This window comes from Salvelinus fontinalis, unplaced genomic scaffold, assembly GCF_029448725.1.
Source record: "Salvelinus fontinalis isolate EN_2023a unplaced genomic scaffold, ASM2944872v1 scaffold_0017, whole genome shotgun sequence".
In the NCBI taxonomy this organism is placed as follows: Eukaryota; Metazoa; Chordata; class Actinopteri; order Salmoniformes; family Salmonidae; genus Salvelinus; species Salvelinus fontinalis.
In genome coordinates this window covers 571,320-588,064 of record NW_026600226.1, presented here as the reverse complement: position 1 = coordinate 588,064, position 16,745 = coordinate 571,320, and the positions used below count along the sequence as shown (strand labels likewise).

At 46.9% G+C, this 16,745-nt stretch overlaps 1 protein-coding gene across 1 annotated transcript in view; it reads left to right on the top strand.

Annotated features, from left to right (window-relative positions):
• LOC129842138 (ADP-ribosylation factor-like protein 13B) overlaps positions 1 to 16,745 on the top strand; it is a 50,323-nt gene that overhangs the window by 14,008 nt on the left and 19,570 nt on the right. Inside the window, exons 5-8 of the mRNA XM_055910545.1 lie at positions 4,205 to 4,310; positions 7,326 to 7,528; positions 9,309 to 9,420; positions 13,518 to 13,776. Of these exons, the coding sequence (XP_055766520.1) occupies positions 4,205 to 4,310; positions 7,326 to 7,528; positions 9,309 to 9,420; positions 13,518 to 13,776 (680 nt within the window). The remainder of the gene's footprint in view (positions 1 to 4,204; positions 4,311 to 7,325; positions 7,529 to 9,308; positions 9,421 to 13,517; positions 13,777 to 16,745) is intronic.

Genomic DNA, 16,745 nt, shown 5'->3' with positions numbered 1-16,745 from the left:
CTGGCCCAGTGTGAGTCACTCTGAGCTCTAAACCTGGCCCAGTGTGAGTCACTCTGAGCTCTAAACCTGGCCCAGTGTGAGTCACTCTGAGCTCTAAACCTGGCCCAGTGTGAGTCACTCTGAGCTCTAAACCTGGCCCAGTGTGAGTCACTCTGAGCTCTAAACCTGGCCCAGTGTGAGTCACTCTGAGCTCTAAACCTGGCCCAGTGTGAGTCACTCTGAGCTCTAAACCTGGCCCAGTGTGAGTTACTGTCTGAGCTCTAAACCTGGCCCAGTGTGAGTTACTGTCTGAGCTCTAAACCTGGCCCAGTGTGAGTTACTGTCTGAGCTCTAAACCTGGCCCAGTGTGAGTTACTGTCTGAGCTCTAAACCTGGCCCAGTGTGAGTTACTGTCTGAGCTCTAAACCTGGCCCAGTGTGAGTTACTGTCTGAGCTCTAAACCTGGCCCAGTGTGAGTTACTGTCTGAGCTCTAAACCTGGCCCAGTGTGAGTTACTGTCTGAGCTCTAAACCTGGCCCAGTGTGAGTTACTGTCTGAGCTCTAAACCTGGCCCAGTGTGAGTCACTCTGAGCTCTAAACCTGGCCCAGTGTGAGTCACTCTGAGCTCTAAACCTGGCCCAGTGTGAGTCACTCTGAGCTCTAAACCTGGCCCAGTGTGAGTCACTCTGAGCTCTAAACCTGGCCCAGTGTGAGTCACTCTGAGCTCTAAACCTGGCCCAGTGTGAGTCACTCTGAGCTCTAAACCTGGCCCAGTGTGAGTCACTCTGAGCTCTAAACCTGGCCCAGTGTGAGTCACTCTGAGCTCTAAACCTGGCCCAGTGTGAGTCACTCTGAGCTCTAAACCTGGCCCAGTGTGAGTCACTCTGAGCTCTAAACCTGGCCCAGTGTGAGTCACTCTGAGCTCTAAACCTGGCCCAGTGTGAGTCACTCTGAGCTCTAAACCTGGCCCAGTGTGAGTCACTCTGAGCTCTAAACCTGGCCCAGTGTGAGTCACTCTGAGCTCTAAACCTGGCCCAGTGTGAGTCACTCTGAGCGGTAAACCTGGCCCAGTGTGAGTCACTCTGAGCTCTAAACCTGGCCCAGTGTGAGTCACTCTGAGCGCTAAACCTGGCCCAGTGTGAGTCACTCTGAGCGCTAAACCTGGCCCAGTGTGAGTCACTCTGAGCGCTAAACCTGGCCCAGTGTGAGTCACTCTGAGCGCTAAACCTGGCCCAGTGTGAGTCACTCTGAGCGCTAAACCTGGCCCAGTGTGAGTCACTCTGAGCGCTAAACCTGGCCCAGTGTGAGTCACTCTGAGCGCTAAACCTGGCCCTGTGTGAGTCACTCTGAGCGCTAAACCTGGCCCAGTGTGAGTCACTCTGAGCGCTAAACCTGGCCCAGTGTGAGTCTTTCTGAGCGCTAAACCTGGCCCAGTGTGAGTCACTCTGAGCGCTAAACCTGGCCCAGTGTGAGTCACTCTGAGCGCTAAACCTGGCCCAGTGTGAGTCACTCTGAGCGCTAAACCTGGCCCAGTGTGAGTCACTCTGAGCGCTAAACCTGGCCCAGTGTGAGTCACTCTGAGCTCTAAACCTGGCCCAGTGTGAGTCACTCTGAGCTCTAAACCTGGCCCAGTGTGAGTCACTCTGAGCTCTAAACCTGGCCCAGTGTGAGTCACTCTGAGCTCTAAACCTGGCCCAGTGTGAGTCACTCTGAGCTCTAAACCTGGCCCAGTGTGAGTTAGTCTGTCTGAGCTCTAAACCTGGCCCAGTGTGAGTTAGTCTGTCTGAGCTCTAAACCTGGCCCAGTGTGAGTTAGTCTGTCTGAGCTCTAAACCTGGCCCAGTGTGAGTCACTCTGAGCTCTAAACCTGGCCCAGTGTGAGTTAGTCTGTCTGAGCTCTAAACCTGGCCCAGTGTGAGTTAGTCTGTCTGAGCTCTAAACCTGGCCCAGTGTGAGTTAGTCTGTCTGAGCTCTAAACCTGGCCCAGTGTGAGTCACTCTGAGCTCTAAACCTGGCCTAGTGTGAGTCACTGTCTGAGCTCTAAACCTGGCCTAGTGTGAGTCACTGTCTGAGCTCTAAACCTGGTCTACTGTGAGTTACTGTCTGTCTGAGTTCTAAACATGTCCTAGTGTGAGTTACTGTCTGAGTTCTAAACATGTCCTAGTGTGAGTTACTGTCTGAGCTCTAAACCTGTCCTAGTGTGAGTTACTGTCTGAGTTCTAAACATGTCCTAGTGTGAGTTACTGTCTGAGCTCTAAACCTGTCCTAGTGTGAGTTACTGTCTGAGTTCTAAACATGTCCTAGTGTGAGTTACTGTCTGAGCTCTAAACCTGTCCTAGTGTGAGTTACTGTCTGAGCTCTAAACCTGGCCGTCTGTCTGTCTGTCTGTCTGTCTGTCTGTCTGTCTGTCTGTCTGTCTGTCTGTCTGTCTGTCTGTCTGCCTCTTTTTAAAGTAGCGTATTATATTCTGCACAACTTGTTGTGAAAGGGAATCCATGTTAGCAGGAATCCAACTATAGTTCCTGCACAACATATTGTGAAAGGGAATCCATGTTAGCAGGAATCCAACTGTAGTTCCAGAACAACATGTTGTGAAAGAGAATCCAACTGTAGTTCCTGAACAACTTGTTGTGAAAGGGAATCCAACTATAGTTCCAGAACAACTTGTTGTGAAAGGGAATCCAACTATAGTTCCAGAACAACTTGTTGTGAAAGAGAATCCATGTTAGCAGGAATCCAACTGTAGTTCCAGAACAACATGTTGTGAAAGGGAATCCAACTGTAGTTCCTGAACAACTTGTTGTGAAAGAGAATCCAACTGTAGTTCCAGAACAACTTGTTGTGAAAGAGAATCCAACTGTAGTTCCTGAACAACTTGTTGTGAAAGAGAATCCAACTGTAGTTCCAGAACAACATGTTGTGAAAGGGAATCCAACTGTAGTTCCAGAACAACTTGTTGTGAAAGAGAATCCAACTGTAGTTCCAGAACAACTTGTTGTGAAAGAGAATCCAACTGTAGTTCCAGAACAACTTGTTGTGAAAGAGAATCCAACTGTAGTTCCAGAACAACTTGTTGTGAAAGAGAATCCAACTGTAGTTCCAGAACAACATGTTGTGAAAGAGAATCCAACTGTAGTTCCTGAACAACTTGTTGTGAAAGAGAATCCAACTGTAGTTCCAGAACAACTTGTTGTGAAAGAGAATCCAACTGTAGTTCCTGAACAACTTGTTGTGAAAGAGAATCCAACTGTAGTTCCAGAACAACATGTTGTGAAAGGGAATCCAACTGTAGTTCCAGAACAACTTGTTGTGAAAGAGAATCCAACTGTAGTTCCAGAACAACTTGTTGTGAAAGAGAATCCAACTGTAGTTCCAGAACAACTTGTTGTGAAAGAGAATCCAACTGTAGTTCCAGAACAACTTGTTGTGAAAGAGAATCCAACTGTAGTTCCAGAACAACTTGTTGTGAAAGAGAATCCAACTGTAGTTCCTGAACAACTTGTTGTGAAAGAGAATCCAACTGTAGTTCCTGAACAACTTGTTGTGAAAGAGAATCCAACTGTAGTTCCTGAACAACTTGTTGTGAAAGGGAATCCATGTTAGCAGGAATCCAACTATAGTTCCAGAACAACTTGTTGTGAAAGGGAATCCATGTTAGCAGGAATCCAACTATAGTTCCTGAACAACTTGTTGTGAAAGGGAATCCATGTTAGCAGGAATCCAACTATAGTTCCTGAACAACTTGTTGTGAAAGGGAATCCATGTTAGCAGGAATCCAACTGTAGTTCCTGAACAACTTGTTGTGAAAGGGAATCCATGTTAGCAGGAATCCAACTATAGTTCCAGAAGCCTGACTGGCTGCATTTGATCCTGAAGTATCCTCCCCCCACTCCATATGTTTCTGTCTCACATCCTCATCCTCCTACAATTCATTTCTATTACAAAAAAAAACTATTTTCCCTTACCTTTCCCGTAACCGCTAACCTCGTACCCTAATTCTAAGCCTAATTGTAACCCTAAACCTCTTAAGCTTCAAATAGCCTTTGTCCTCATTGGGACGAGGGAGAATTTCCCTTGTTTTACGATCCTTGTCGGGGATTTCTGAGATTGTAGGTCCCCACAAGGATAGAAGAACCAACACACACACACACACACACACACACACACACACACACGCCACCTGCTGTCTGACACCTGTTTCTGACATATCCCTGTCATCTCCACAGATTGGCTAACAAGCAGGATCGGGACGGGGCATTGGCTGAGGCAGACATCATCGAGAACCTGTCATTGGAGAAGCTAGTGAACGAGAACAAGTGTCTCTGTCAGATCGTGAGTGATGCTGTGGTTTCTCTCAATACTTCACCTGTAGTTACTGAAGTACTGTGGCTTTACCTTGAAGTACTACACCTGTAGTACTGTAGTACTGTGGCTTTACCTTGTTAAACTACACCTGTAGTAACTGTAGTACTGTGGCTTTACCTTGTAGTACTACACCTGTAGTAACTGTAGTACTGTGGCTATGAGGCTTTACCTTGTTAAACTACACCTGTAGTAACTGTAGTACTGTGGCTATGAGGCTTTACCTTGTTAAACTACACCTGTAGTAACTGTAGTACTGTGGCTATGAGGCTTTACCTTGTTATACTACACCTGTAGTAACTGTAGTACTGTGGCTATGAGGCTTTACCTTGTTAAACTACACCTGTAGTAACTGTAGTACTGTGGCTATGAGGCTTTACCTTGTTATACTACACCTGTAGTACTGTGGCTATGAGGCTTTACCTTGTTATACTACACCTGTAGTAACTGTAGTACTGTGGCTATGAGGCTTTACCTTGTTAAACTACACCTGTAGTAACTGTAGTACTGTGGCTATGAGGCTTTACCTTGTTATACTACACCTGTAGTACTGTGGCTATGAGGCTTTACCTTGTTATACTACACCTGTAGTAACTGTAGTACTGTGGCTATGAGGCTGTACCTTGTTATACTACACCTGTAGTAACTGTAGTACTGTGGCTATGAGGCTTTACCTTGTTAAACTACACCTGTAGTAACTGTAGTACTGTGGCTATGAGGCTTTACCTTGTTAAACTACACCTGTAGTAACTGTAGTACTGTGGCTATGAGGCTTTACCTTGTTATACTACACCTGTAGTAACTGTAGTACTGTGGCTATGAGGCTTTACCTTGTTAAACTACACCTGTAGTAACTGTAGTACTGTGGCTATGAGGCTTTACCTTGTTATACTACACCTGTAGTACTGTGGCTATGAGGCTTTACCTTGTTATACTACACCTGTAGTAACTGTAGTACTGTGGCTATGAGGCTTTACCTTGTTAAACTACACCTGTAGTAACTGTAGTACTGTGGCTATGAGGCTTTACCTTGTTATACTACACCTGTAGTACTGTGGCTATGAGGCTTTACCTTGTTATACTACACCTGTAGTAACTGTAGTACTGTGGCTATGAGGCTGTACCTTGTTATACTACACCTGTAGTAACTGTAGTACTGTGGCTATGAGGCTTTACCTTGTTAAACTACACCTGTAGTAACTGTAGTACTGTGGCTATGAGGCTTTACCTTGTTAAACTACACCTGTAGTAACTGTAGTACTGTGGCTATGAGGCTTTACCTTGTTACACTACACCTGTAGTAACTGTAGTACTGTGGCTTTACCTTGTTACACTACACCTGTAGTACTGTGGCTATGAGGCTTTACCTTGTTAAACTACACCTGTAGTACTGTGGCTATGAGGCTTTACCTTGTTATAATACACCTGTAGTAACTGTAGTACTGTGGCTATGAGGCTTTACCTTGTTATAATACACCTGTAGTAACTGTAGTACTGTGGCTATGAGGCTTTACCTTGTTAAACTACACCTGTAGTAACTGTAGTACTGTGGCTATGAGGCTTTACCTTGTTAAACTACACCTGTAGTAACTGTAGTACTGTGGCTATGAGACTTTACCTTGTTACACTACACCTGTAGTAACTGTAGTACTGTGGCTATGAGGCTTTACCTTGTTAAACTACACCTGTAGTAACTGTAGTACTGTGGCTATGAAGCTTTACCTTGTTATAATACACCTGTAGTACTGTGGCTATGAGACTTTACCTTGTTATAATACACCTGTAGTAACTGTAGTACTGTGGCTATGAGGCTTTACCTTGTTAAACTACACCTGTAGTACTGTGGCTATGAGGCTTTACCTTGTTAAACTACACCTGTAGTAACTGTAGTACTGTGACTATGAGGCTTTACCTTGTTAAACTACACCTGTAGTAACTGTAGTACTGTGGCTATGAGGCTTTACCTTGTTAAACTACACCTGTAGTAACTGTAGTACTGTGGCTATGAGGCTTTACCTTGTTAAACTACACCTGTAGTAACTGTAGTACTGTGGCTATGAGGCTTTACCTTGTTAAACTACACCTGTAGTACTGTGGCTATGAGGCTGTACCCTGTTAAACTACACCTGTAGTACTGTGGCTATGAGGCTTTACCTTGTTACACTACACCTGTAGTAACTGTAGTACTGTGGCTTTATTTTGTTAAACTACACCTGTAGTAACTGTAGTACTGTGGCTATGAGGCTTTACCTTGTTACACTACACCTGTAGTAACTGTAGTACTGTGGCTATGAGGCTTTACCTTGTTAAACTACACCTGTAGTAACTGTAGTACTGTGGCTTTACCTTGTTAAACTACACCTGTAGTAACTGTAGTACTGTGGCTATGAGGCTTTACCTTGTTAAACTACACCTGTAGTAACTGTAGTACTGTGGCTATGAGGCTTTACCTTGTTAAACTACACCTGTAGTAACTGTAGTACTGTGGCTATGAGGCTTTACCTTGTTAAACTACACCTGTAGTACTGTGGCTATGAGGCTTTACCTTGTTAAACTACACCTGTAGTACTGTGGCTATGAGGCTTTACCTTGTTAAACTACACCTGTAGTAACTGTAGTACTGTGGCTATGAGGCTGTACCTTGTTAAACTACACCTGTAGTAACTGTAGTACTGTGGCTATGAGGCTTTACCTTGTTAAACTACACCTGTAGTAACTGTAGTACTGTGGCTATGAGGCTTTACCTTGTTAAACTACACCTGTAGTAACTGTAGTACTGTGGCTTTGAGGCTGTACCGTGTTGCAGCTGGTCAGGATTGTTCTTCATACATTATATTAGCAAAGAGTTCCTCTTGGTGTCAACAATGACCCCTCCCTATTGTTCTCTCTCTTGTGAGAATAGCTGTCTATAAAATATATGAGTTAAGAAATCAAATGTTGTGTGACATTGTCTCTCTATCCGTCTGACTTCCTGTGTGTTTTCAGGAGCCGTGTTCTGCTGTTCTGGGCCGTGGTAAGAAGGGGGACAAGTCCATCAGGAACGGACTCAACTGGCTGCTCAACAACATCGCTAAAGACTACGAAGCCATCTCTGAACGCGTCCGGAAGGACACGGCCGAACAGAGGGCTCAGGAGGAACAGGAGAAGAAAGAGAGACAGGAGAGAGTACGGAGGATACGGGAGGAGAGGTGAGGATACGGGAGGAGAGGTGAGGATACGGGAGGAGAGGTGAGGGGGAGGAGGAGGAGGAGAGGTGAGGGGGAGGATACGGGAGGAGAGGTGAGGGGGAGGAGGAGGAGAGGTGAGGGGGAGGAGGAGGAGGAGAGGTGAGGGGGAGGAGGAGGAGGAGAGGTGAGGGGGAGGAGGAGGAGGAGAGGTGAGGGGGAGGAGGAGAGGTGAGGGGGAGGAGGAGAGGTGAGGGGGAGGAGGAGAGGTGAGGGGGAGGAGGAGAGGTGAGGAGGAGGAGGAGAGGTGAGGAGGAGGAGGAGAGGTGAGGGAGGAGGAGGAGGAGAGGTGAGGGAGGAGGAGGAGGAGAGGTGAGGGGGAGGAGGAGGAGGAGGAGAGGTGAGGGGGAGGAGGAGGAGGAGGAGAGGTGAGGGGGAGGAGGAGGAGGAGAGGTGAGGGGGAGGAGGAGGAGGAGGAGGAGAGGTGAGGGGGAGGAGGAGGAGGAGGAGGAGAGGTGAGGGGGAGGAGGAGGAGGAGAGGTGAGGGGGAGGAGGAGGAGGAGAGGGGAGGAGAGGTGAGGGGGAGGAGGAGGAGGAGGAGAGGTGAGGGGGAGGAGGAGGAGGAGGAGGAGGAGGAGAGGTGAGGGGGAGGAGGAGGAGGAGAGGTGAGGGGGAGGAGGAGGAGGAGAGGTGAGGGGGAGGAGAGGTGAGGGGGAGGAGAGGTGAGGGGGAGGAGAGGTGAGGGGGAGGAGAGGTGAGGGGGAGGAGAGGTGAGGGGGAGGAGGAGGAGGAGAGGTGAGGGGGAGGTGAGGGGGAGGAGGAGGAGGAGAGGTGAGGGGGAGGAGAGGTGAGGGGGAGGAGAGGTGAGGAGGAGGAGGAGAGGTGAGGGGGAGGAGAGGTGAGGGGGAGGAGAGGTGAGGGGGAGGAGGAGGAGGAGAGGTGAGGGGGAGGAGGAGGAGAGGTGAGGGGGAGGAGGAGGAGAGGTGAGGGGGAGGAGGAGGAGGAGAGGTGAGGGGGAGGAGGAGGAGGAGAGGTGAGGGGGAGGAGGAGGAGAGGTGAGGGGAGGAGGAGGAGAGGTGAGGGGGAGGAGGAGGAGAGGTGAGGGGGAGGAGGAGGAGAGGTGAGGGGGAGGAGAGGTGAGGGGGAGGAGGAGGAGGAGAGGTGAGGGGGAGGAGGAGGAGGAGAGGTGAGGGGGAGGAGGAGGAGAGGTGAGGGGGAGGAGGAGGAGGAGGAGGAGGTGAGGGGGAGGAGGAGGAGGAGGAGAGGGGGAGGAGGAGGAGGAGGAGAGGTGAGGGGGAGGTGGATGAGGAGAAGAGGAGAGGTGTGGAGGAGGAGGGGAGGAGGGAGGGGAGGAGGGAGGGGGAGGAGGAGAAGAGGAGAGGTGTGGAGGAGGAGGGGAGGAGGAGGTGGAGAGGAGGAGAGAGGAACTTTACTATGCCCGTGGGGACGTTGTGTTGCAGCATCAATGGAGGTTAAGAAACGAACCAGGAACAATACAGTAGACAATAGGAGAGATATCACACCTTAGTGACAGGGACAATACAGTAGACAATAGGAGAGAGATCACACCTTAGTGACAGGGACAATACAGTAGACAATAGGAGAGAGATCACACCTTAGTGACAGGGACAATACAGTAGACAATAGGAGAGATATCACACCTTAGTGACATTAACCAGCTGGTTAGGAGAGATATCACACCTTAGTGACAGGAACATTAACCAGCTGAATTTTAGGCTGTCATTGACTTGCCTAGTTAAAATGTTAGGTAAAAATAAAGTCCTTTTTGTTTCCCTGTTCCCAGAGACCGTCAGGAGAGAGAGGAGGCGGAGAGGGAGGGTCGGACACTGCAGGAGGAGGAGGAGACCGACGACGTACCCAGCCCCTTCCAGCCAATAGGCAACGTCATCAATGAGGTGTGGAATACACTGGGTCAATCAGCATCACTTTTGTTGATTTGTTTTGAAATGGCTCCCTACGTAGTGCACTAGTTTTGACCAGAGCCCTATGGCACCCTGTTCCCTATGTAGTGCACTAGTTTTGACCAGAGCCCTATAGAACCCTATTCCCAATGTAGTGCACTACTTTAGACCAGAGCCCTATAGAACCCTATTCCCTATGTGGTGCACTAGTTTTGACCAGAGCCCTGTAGAACCCTATTCCCTATATAGTGCACTAGTTTAGACCAGAGCCCTATAGAACCCTATTCCCTATGTAGTGCACTAGTTTTGACCAGAGCCCTATAGAACCCTATTCCCTATATAGTGCACTAGTTTTGACCAGAGCCCTATAGAACCCTATTCCCTATATAGTGCACTAGTTTTGACCAGTGCCCTATAGAACCCTATTCCCTATGTAGTGCACTAGTTTTGATCTGAGCCCTATGGCACCCTATTCCCTATGTAGTGCACTAGTTTTGATCTGAGCCCTATGTGTTCGTTGTAGTGTCCCCTTTAGGGAATAGGGTGCCATTTGAGCCGCACAGTCAATGGGTTGGGTGTTCCAGCTGTGTTAATGTGTGTATGCCATGGGGTGGTTCCAGCTGTATTAATGCCATGGGGTGTTTCCAGCTGTATTAATGCCATGGGGTGGTTCCAGCCGTATTAATGACATGGGGTGGTTCCAGCTGTATTAATGCCGTGGGGTGGTTCCAGCTGTATTAATGCCATGGGGTGGTTCCAGCTGTATTAACGCCATGGGGTGGTTCCAGCTGTATTAATGCCATGGGGTGGTTCCAGCTGTATTAATGTCATGGGGTGGTTCCAGCTGTATTAATGCCATGGGGTGGTTCCAGCTGTATTAATGTCATGGGGTGGTTCCAGCTGTATTAATGCCATGGGGTGTTTCCAGCTGTATTAATGCCATGGGGTGTTTCCAGCTGTATTAATGTCATGGGGTGTTTCCAGCTGTATTAATGTCATGGGGTGGTTCCAGCTGTATTAATGCCATGGGGTGGTTCCAGCTGTATTAATGCCATGGGGTGTTTCCAGCTGTATTAATGCCATGGGGTGGTTCCAGCTGTATTAATGCCATGGGGTGGTTCCAGCTGTATTAATGCCATGGGGTGGTTCCAGCTGTATTAATGTCATGGGGTGGTTCCAGCTGTATTAATGCCATGGGGTGTTTCCAGCTGTATTAATGCCATGGGGTGTTTCCAGCTGTATTAATGCCATGGGGTGTTTCCAGCTGTATTAATGCCAGGGGGTGGTTCCAGCTGTATTAACGCCGTGGGGTGGTTCCAGCTGTATTAATGCCAGGGGGTGGTTCCAGCTGTGTTAACGCCAGGGGGTGTTCCAGCTGTATTAATGCCATGGGGTGTTTCCAGCTGTATTAATGCCAGGGGGTGTTTCCAGCTGTATTAATGCCAGGGGGTGTTTCCAGCTGTATTAATGCCATGGGGTGTTCCAGCTGTATTAATGCCATGGGGTGTTCCAGCTGAATTAATGCCATGGGGTGTTCCAGCTGTATTAATGCCATGTGGTGTTTCCAGCTGTATTAACGCCATGGGGTGTTTCCAGCTGTATTAATGCCATGGAGTGGTTCCAGCTGTATTAATGCCATGGGGTGTTCCAGCTGTATTAATGCCATGGGGTGTTCCAGCTGTATTAATGTCAGGGGTGGTTCCAGCTGTATTAATGCCATGGGGTGTTCCAGCTGTATTAATGTCAGGGGTGGTTCCAGCTGTATTAATGCCATGGGGTGGTTCTAGCTGTATTAATGCCATGGGGTGTTCCAGCTGTGTTAATGTGTGTATGCCATGGGGTGTTTCCAGCTGTATTAATGCCATGGGGGGGTTCCAGCTGTATTAATGCCACGGGGTGGTTCTAGCTGTGTTAATGCCATGGGGTGTTTCCAGCTGTATTAATGCCATGGGGTGGTTCCAGCTGTATTAATGCCATGGGGTGGTTCCAGCTGTATTAATGCCATGTGGTGTTTCCAGCTGTATTAATGCCATGGGGTGTTTCCAGCTGTATTAATGCCATGGGGTGGTTCCAGCTGTATTAATGCCAGGGGGTGTTTCTAGCTGTATTAACGCCATGGGGTGGTTCCAGCTGTATTAATGCCATGGGGTGTTTCCAGCTGTATTAATGCCATGGGGTGTTTCCAGCTGTATTAATGCCATGGGGTGGTTCCAGCTGTATTAATTCCACGGGGTGGTTCCAGCTGTATTAATGCCAGGGGGTGGTTCCAGCTGTATTAATGCCATGGGGTGGTTCCAGCTGTATTAATGCCATGGGGTGGTTCCAGCTGTATTAATTCCACGGGGTGTTTCCAGCTGTATTAATGCCATGGGGTGTTTCCAGCTGTATTAACGCCATGGGGTGGTTCCAGCTGTATTAATGCCATGGGGTGTTTCCAGCTGTATTAATGCCACGGGGTGTTTCCAGCTGTATTAACGCCATGGGGTGTTCCAGCTGTATTAACGCCAGGGGGTGTTCCAACTGTATTAACGCCAGGGGGTGTTCCAACTGTATTAACGCCAGGGGGTGGTTCCAGCTGTATTAACGCCAGGGGGTGTTCCAGCTGTATTAACGCCAGGGGGTATTCCAACTGTATTAACGCCAGGGGGTGTTCCAACTGTATTAACGCCAGGGGGTGGTTCCAGCTGTATTAATGCCATGGGGTGTTTCCAGCTGTATTAATGCCATGGGGTGGTTCCAGCTGTATTAATGCCATGGGGTGGTTCCAGCTGTATTAATTTTAGGGGGTGGTTCCAGCTGTATTAACGCCAGGGGGTGTTCCAGCTGTATTAATGTCATGTGGTGTTTCCAGCTGTATTAACGCCAGGGGGTGGTTCCTGCTGTATTAATGCCATGGGGTGGTTCCAGCTGTATTAATGCCAGGGGGTGTTCCAGCTGTATTAATGCCATGGGGTGGTTCCAGCTGTATTAATGCCATGGGGTGGTTCCAGCTGTATTAATGCCATGGGGTGGTTCCAGCTGTATTAATGCCAGGGGGTGTTCCAGCTGTATTAATGTCATGGGGTGGTTCCAGCTGTATTAATGCCATGGGGTGTTCCAGCTGTATTAATGCCAGGGGGTGGTTCCAGCTGTATTAATGCCAGGGGGTGGTTCCAGCTGTATTAATGCCGTGGGGTGTTTCCAGCTGTATTAATGCCAGGGGGTGGTTCCAGCTGTATTAATGCCAGGGGGTGGTTCCAGCTGTATTAATGCCATGGGGTGGTTCCAGCTGTATTAATGCCATGGGGTGTTCCAGCTGTATTAATGCCATGGGGTGTTCCAGCTGTATTAATGCCATGGGGTGGTTCCAGCTGTATTAATGCCATGGGGATGGTTCCAGCTGTATTAATGCCAGGGGGTGGTTCCAGCTGTATTAACGCCAGGGGGTGGTTCCAGCTGTATTAATGCCATGGGGTGGTTCCAGCTGTATTAATGTCATGGGGTGGTTCCAGCTGTATTAATGCCATGGGGTGGTTCCAGCTGTATTAATGCCAGGGGGTGGTTCCAGCTGTATTAATGTCATGGGGTGGTTCCAGCTGTATTAATGCCATGGGGTGGTTCCAGCTGTATTAATGCCATGGGGTGGTTCCAGCTGTATTAATGCCAGGGGGTGGTTCCAGCTGTATTAATGCCAGGGGGTGGTTCCAGCTGTATTAACGCCAGGGGGTGGTTCCAGCTGTATTAACGCCAGGGGGTGGTTCCAGCTGTATTAATGCCATGGGGTGGTTCCAGCTGTATTAATGCCATGGGGTGGTTCCAGCTGTATTAATGCCATGGGGTGGTTCCAGCTGTATTAATGCCAGGGGGTGGTTCCAGCTGTATTAATGCCATGGGGTGGTTCCAGCTGTATTAATGCCATGGGGTGGTTCCAGCTGTATTAATGTCATGGGGTGTTCCAGCTGTATTAATGCCATGGGGTGGTTCCAGCTGTATTAATGCCAGGGGGTGGTTCCAGCTGTATTAATGCCATGGGGTGTTCCAGCTGTATTAATGCCATGGGGTGGTTCCAGCTGTATTAATGGGTGTGTGCCATGTGTGTTCCATCCATGCAGAATGAAGACAAGCTGAAGAAGAGACAGACAGGAGGGCAGGGTGGGGGTGCCAACGATGCCAGCGAAGGAGGGCAGGAAGAGGAAGAGGAGGAGGAGGAAGAGGACAGCGAGAGACAGACTCCAGAGAGCAGCGCAGTATCAGTGGAGCAGACTAAGAAGAAGACTAGTAAACTGAGACTGAAGAGGAAACACAGAGTGGACCCTCTGAGGACGGAGGAAACAGCGGGCCCCGAGAGCCCCACACCTCCACCACTACCTGGTGAGACACACACACACACACACACACACACACACACACACACACACACACACACACACACACACACACACACTTAAACATTGCGTAGGTGTGGCAGACCAATGACTGGGCTGGAACACAGTTTAATCAGTATTAATGAACATGTTGATTTAGTTGTTGTTTTAGTGGGATGGGCTTCTCTTACTAATCTGTTGTGTTGTTGTTATAGTAGGATGGGCTTCTCTTAATAATCTGTTGTGTTGTTGTTATAGTGGGATGGGCTTCTCTTAATAATCTGTTGTTGTTATAGTGGGATGGGCTACTCTTAATAATCTGTTGTGTTGTTATAGTGGGATGGGCTACTCTTAATAATCTGTTGTGTTGTTGTTTTAGTGGGATGGGCTACTCTTAATAATCTGTGTTGTTATAGTGGGATGGGCTTCTCTTAATAATCTGTTGTGTTGTTGTTATAGTGGGATGGGCTTCTCTTACTAATCTGTTGTGTTGTTATAGTGGGATGGGCTACTCTTAATAATCTGTGTTGTTATAGTGGGATGGGCTTCTCTTAATAATCTGTTGTGTTGTTGTTATAGTGGGATGGGCTTCTCTTAATAATCTGTTGTGTTGTTGTTATAGTAGGATGGGCTTCTCTTAATAATCTGTTGTGTTGTTGTTATAGTGGGATGGGCTTCTCTTAATAATCTGTTGTGTTGTTATAGTGGGATGGGCTACTCTTAATAATCTGTTGTGTTGTTGTTATAGTGGGATGGGCGTCTCTTAATAATCTGTGTTGTTGTTATAGTGGGATGGGCTACTCTTAATAATCTGTTGTTGTTTTAGTGGGATGGGCTACTCTTAATAATCTGTTGTGTTGTTGTTATAGTGGGATGGGCTTCTCTTAATAATCTGTGTTTTAGTGGGATGGGCTACTCTTAATAATCTGTTGTGTTGTTGTTATAGTGGGATGGGCTTCTCTTAATAATCTGTGTTGTTATAGTGGGATGGGCTTCTCTTAATAATCTGTTGTGTTGTTGTTATAGTGGGATGGGCTTCTCTTAATAATCTGTGTTGTTGTTATAGTGGGATGGGCTACTCTTAATAATCTGTTGTTGTTGTTTTAGTGGGATGGGCTTCTCTTAATAATCTGTTGTGTTGTTGTTATAGTGGGATGGGCTTCTCTTAATAATCTGTTGTGTTGTTGTTATAGTGGGATGGGCTTCTCTTACTAATCTGTTGTGTTGTTGTTTTAGTGGGATGGGCTTCTCTTACTAATCTGTTGTGTTGTTGTTTTAGTGGGATGGGCTTCTCTTACTAATCTGTTGTGTTGTTGTTTTAGTGGGATGGGCTTCTCTTAATAATCTGTGTTGTTGTTATAGTGGGATGGGCTTCTCTTAATAATCTGTTGTTGTTATAGTGGGATGGGCTACTCTTAATAATCTGTGTTGTTGTTATAGTGGGATGGGCTTCTCTTAATAATCTGTTGTGTTGTTGTTTTAGTGGGATGGGCTTCTCTTAATAATCTGTTGTGTTGTTGTTTTAGTGGGATGGGCTTCTCTTAATAATCTGTTGTTATAGTAGGATGGGCTTCTCTTAATAATCTGTTGTTGTTTTAGTGGGATGGGCTTCTCTTAATAATCTGTTGTGTTGTTGTTATAGTGGGATGGGCTACTCTTAATAATCTGTGTTGTTGTTTTAGTGGGATGGGCTTCTCTTAATAATCTGTTGTGTTGTTGTTATAGTGGGATGGGCTTCTCTTAATAATCTGTTGTGTTGTTGTTATAGTGGGATGGGCTTCTCTTAATAATCTGTTGTGTTGTTGTTATAGTGGGATGGGCTTCTCTTAATAATCTGTTGTTGTTATAGTGGGATGGGCTTCTCTTAATAATCTGTGTTGTTGTTATAGTGGGATGGGCTTCTCTTAATAATCTGTTGTGTTGTTGTTTTAGTGGGATGGGCTTCTCTTAATAATCTGTTGTGTTGTTGTTATAGTGGGATGGGCTTCTCTTAATAATCTGTTGTGTTGTTGTTTTAGTGGGATGGGCTTCTCTTAATAATCTGTTGTGTTGTTGTTTTAGTGGGATGGGCTTCTCTTAATAATCTGTTGTGTTGTTGTTATAGTGGGATGGGCTTCTCTTAATAATCTGTTGTGTTGTTGTTATAGTGGGATGGGCTACTCTTAATAATCTGTTGTGTTGTTGTTATAGTGGGATGGGCTTCTCTTAATAATCTGTTGTGTTGTTATAGTGGGATGGGCTTCTCTTAATAATCTGTTGTGTTGTTGTTATAGTGGGATGGGCTACTCTTAATAATCTGTTGTGTTGTTGTTATAGTGGGATGGGCTTCTCTTAATAATCTGTTGTGTTGTTGTTATAGTAGGATGGGCTTCTCTTAATAATCTGTTGTGTTGTTGTTTTAGCGGGATGGGCTTCTCTTAATAATCTGTGTTGTTGTTTTAGTGGGATGGGCTTCTCTTAATAATCTGTTGTGTTGTTGTTATAGTAGGATGGGCTTCTCTTAATAATCTGTTGTGTTGTTGTTTTAGTGGGATGGGCTTCTCTTAATAATCTGTTGTGTTGTTATAGTGGGCTGGGCTTCTCTTAATAATCTGTTGTGTTGTTGTTATAGTGGGATGGGCTACTCTTAATAATCTGTTGTGTTGTTGTTATAGTGGGATGGGCTTCTCTTACTAATCTGTTGTGTTGTTATAGTGGGATGGGCTACTCTTAATAATCTGTGTTGTTATAGTGGGATGGGCTTCTCTTAATAATCTGTTGTGTTGTTGTTATAGTGGGATGGGCTTCTCTTAATAATCTGTTGTGTTGTTGTTATAGTAGGATGGGCTTCTCTTAATAATCTGTTGTGTTGTTGTTATAGTGGGATGGGCTTCTCTTAATAATCTGTTGTGTTGTTATAGTGGGATGGGCTACTCTTAATAATCTGTTGTGTTGTTGTTATAGTGGGATGGGCTTCTCTTAATAATCTGTGTTGTT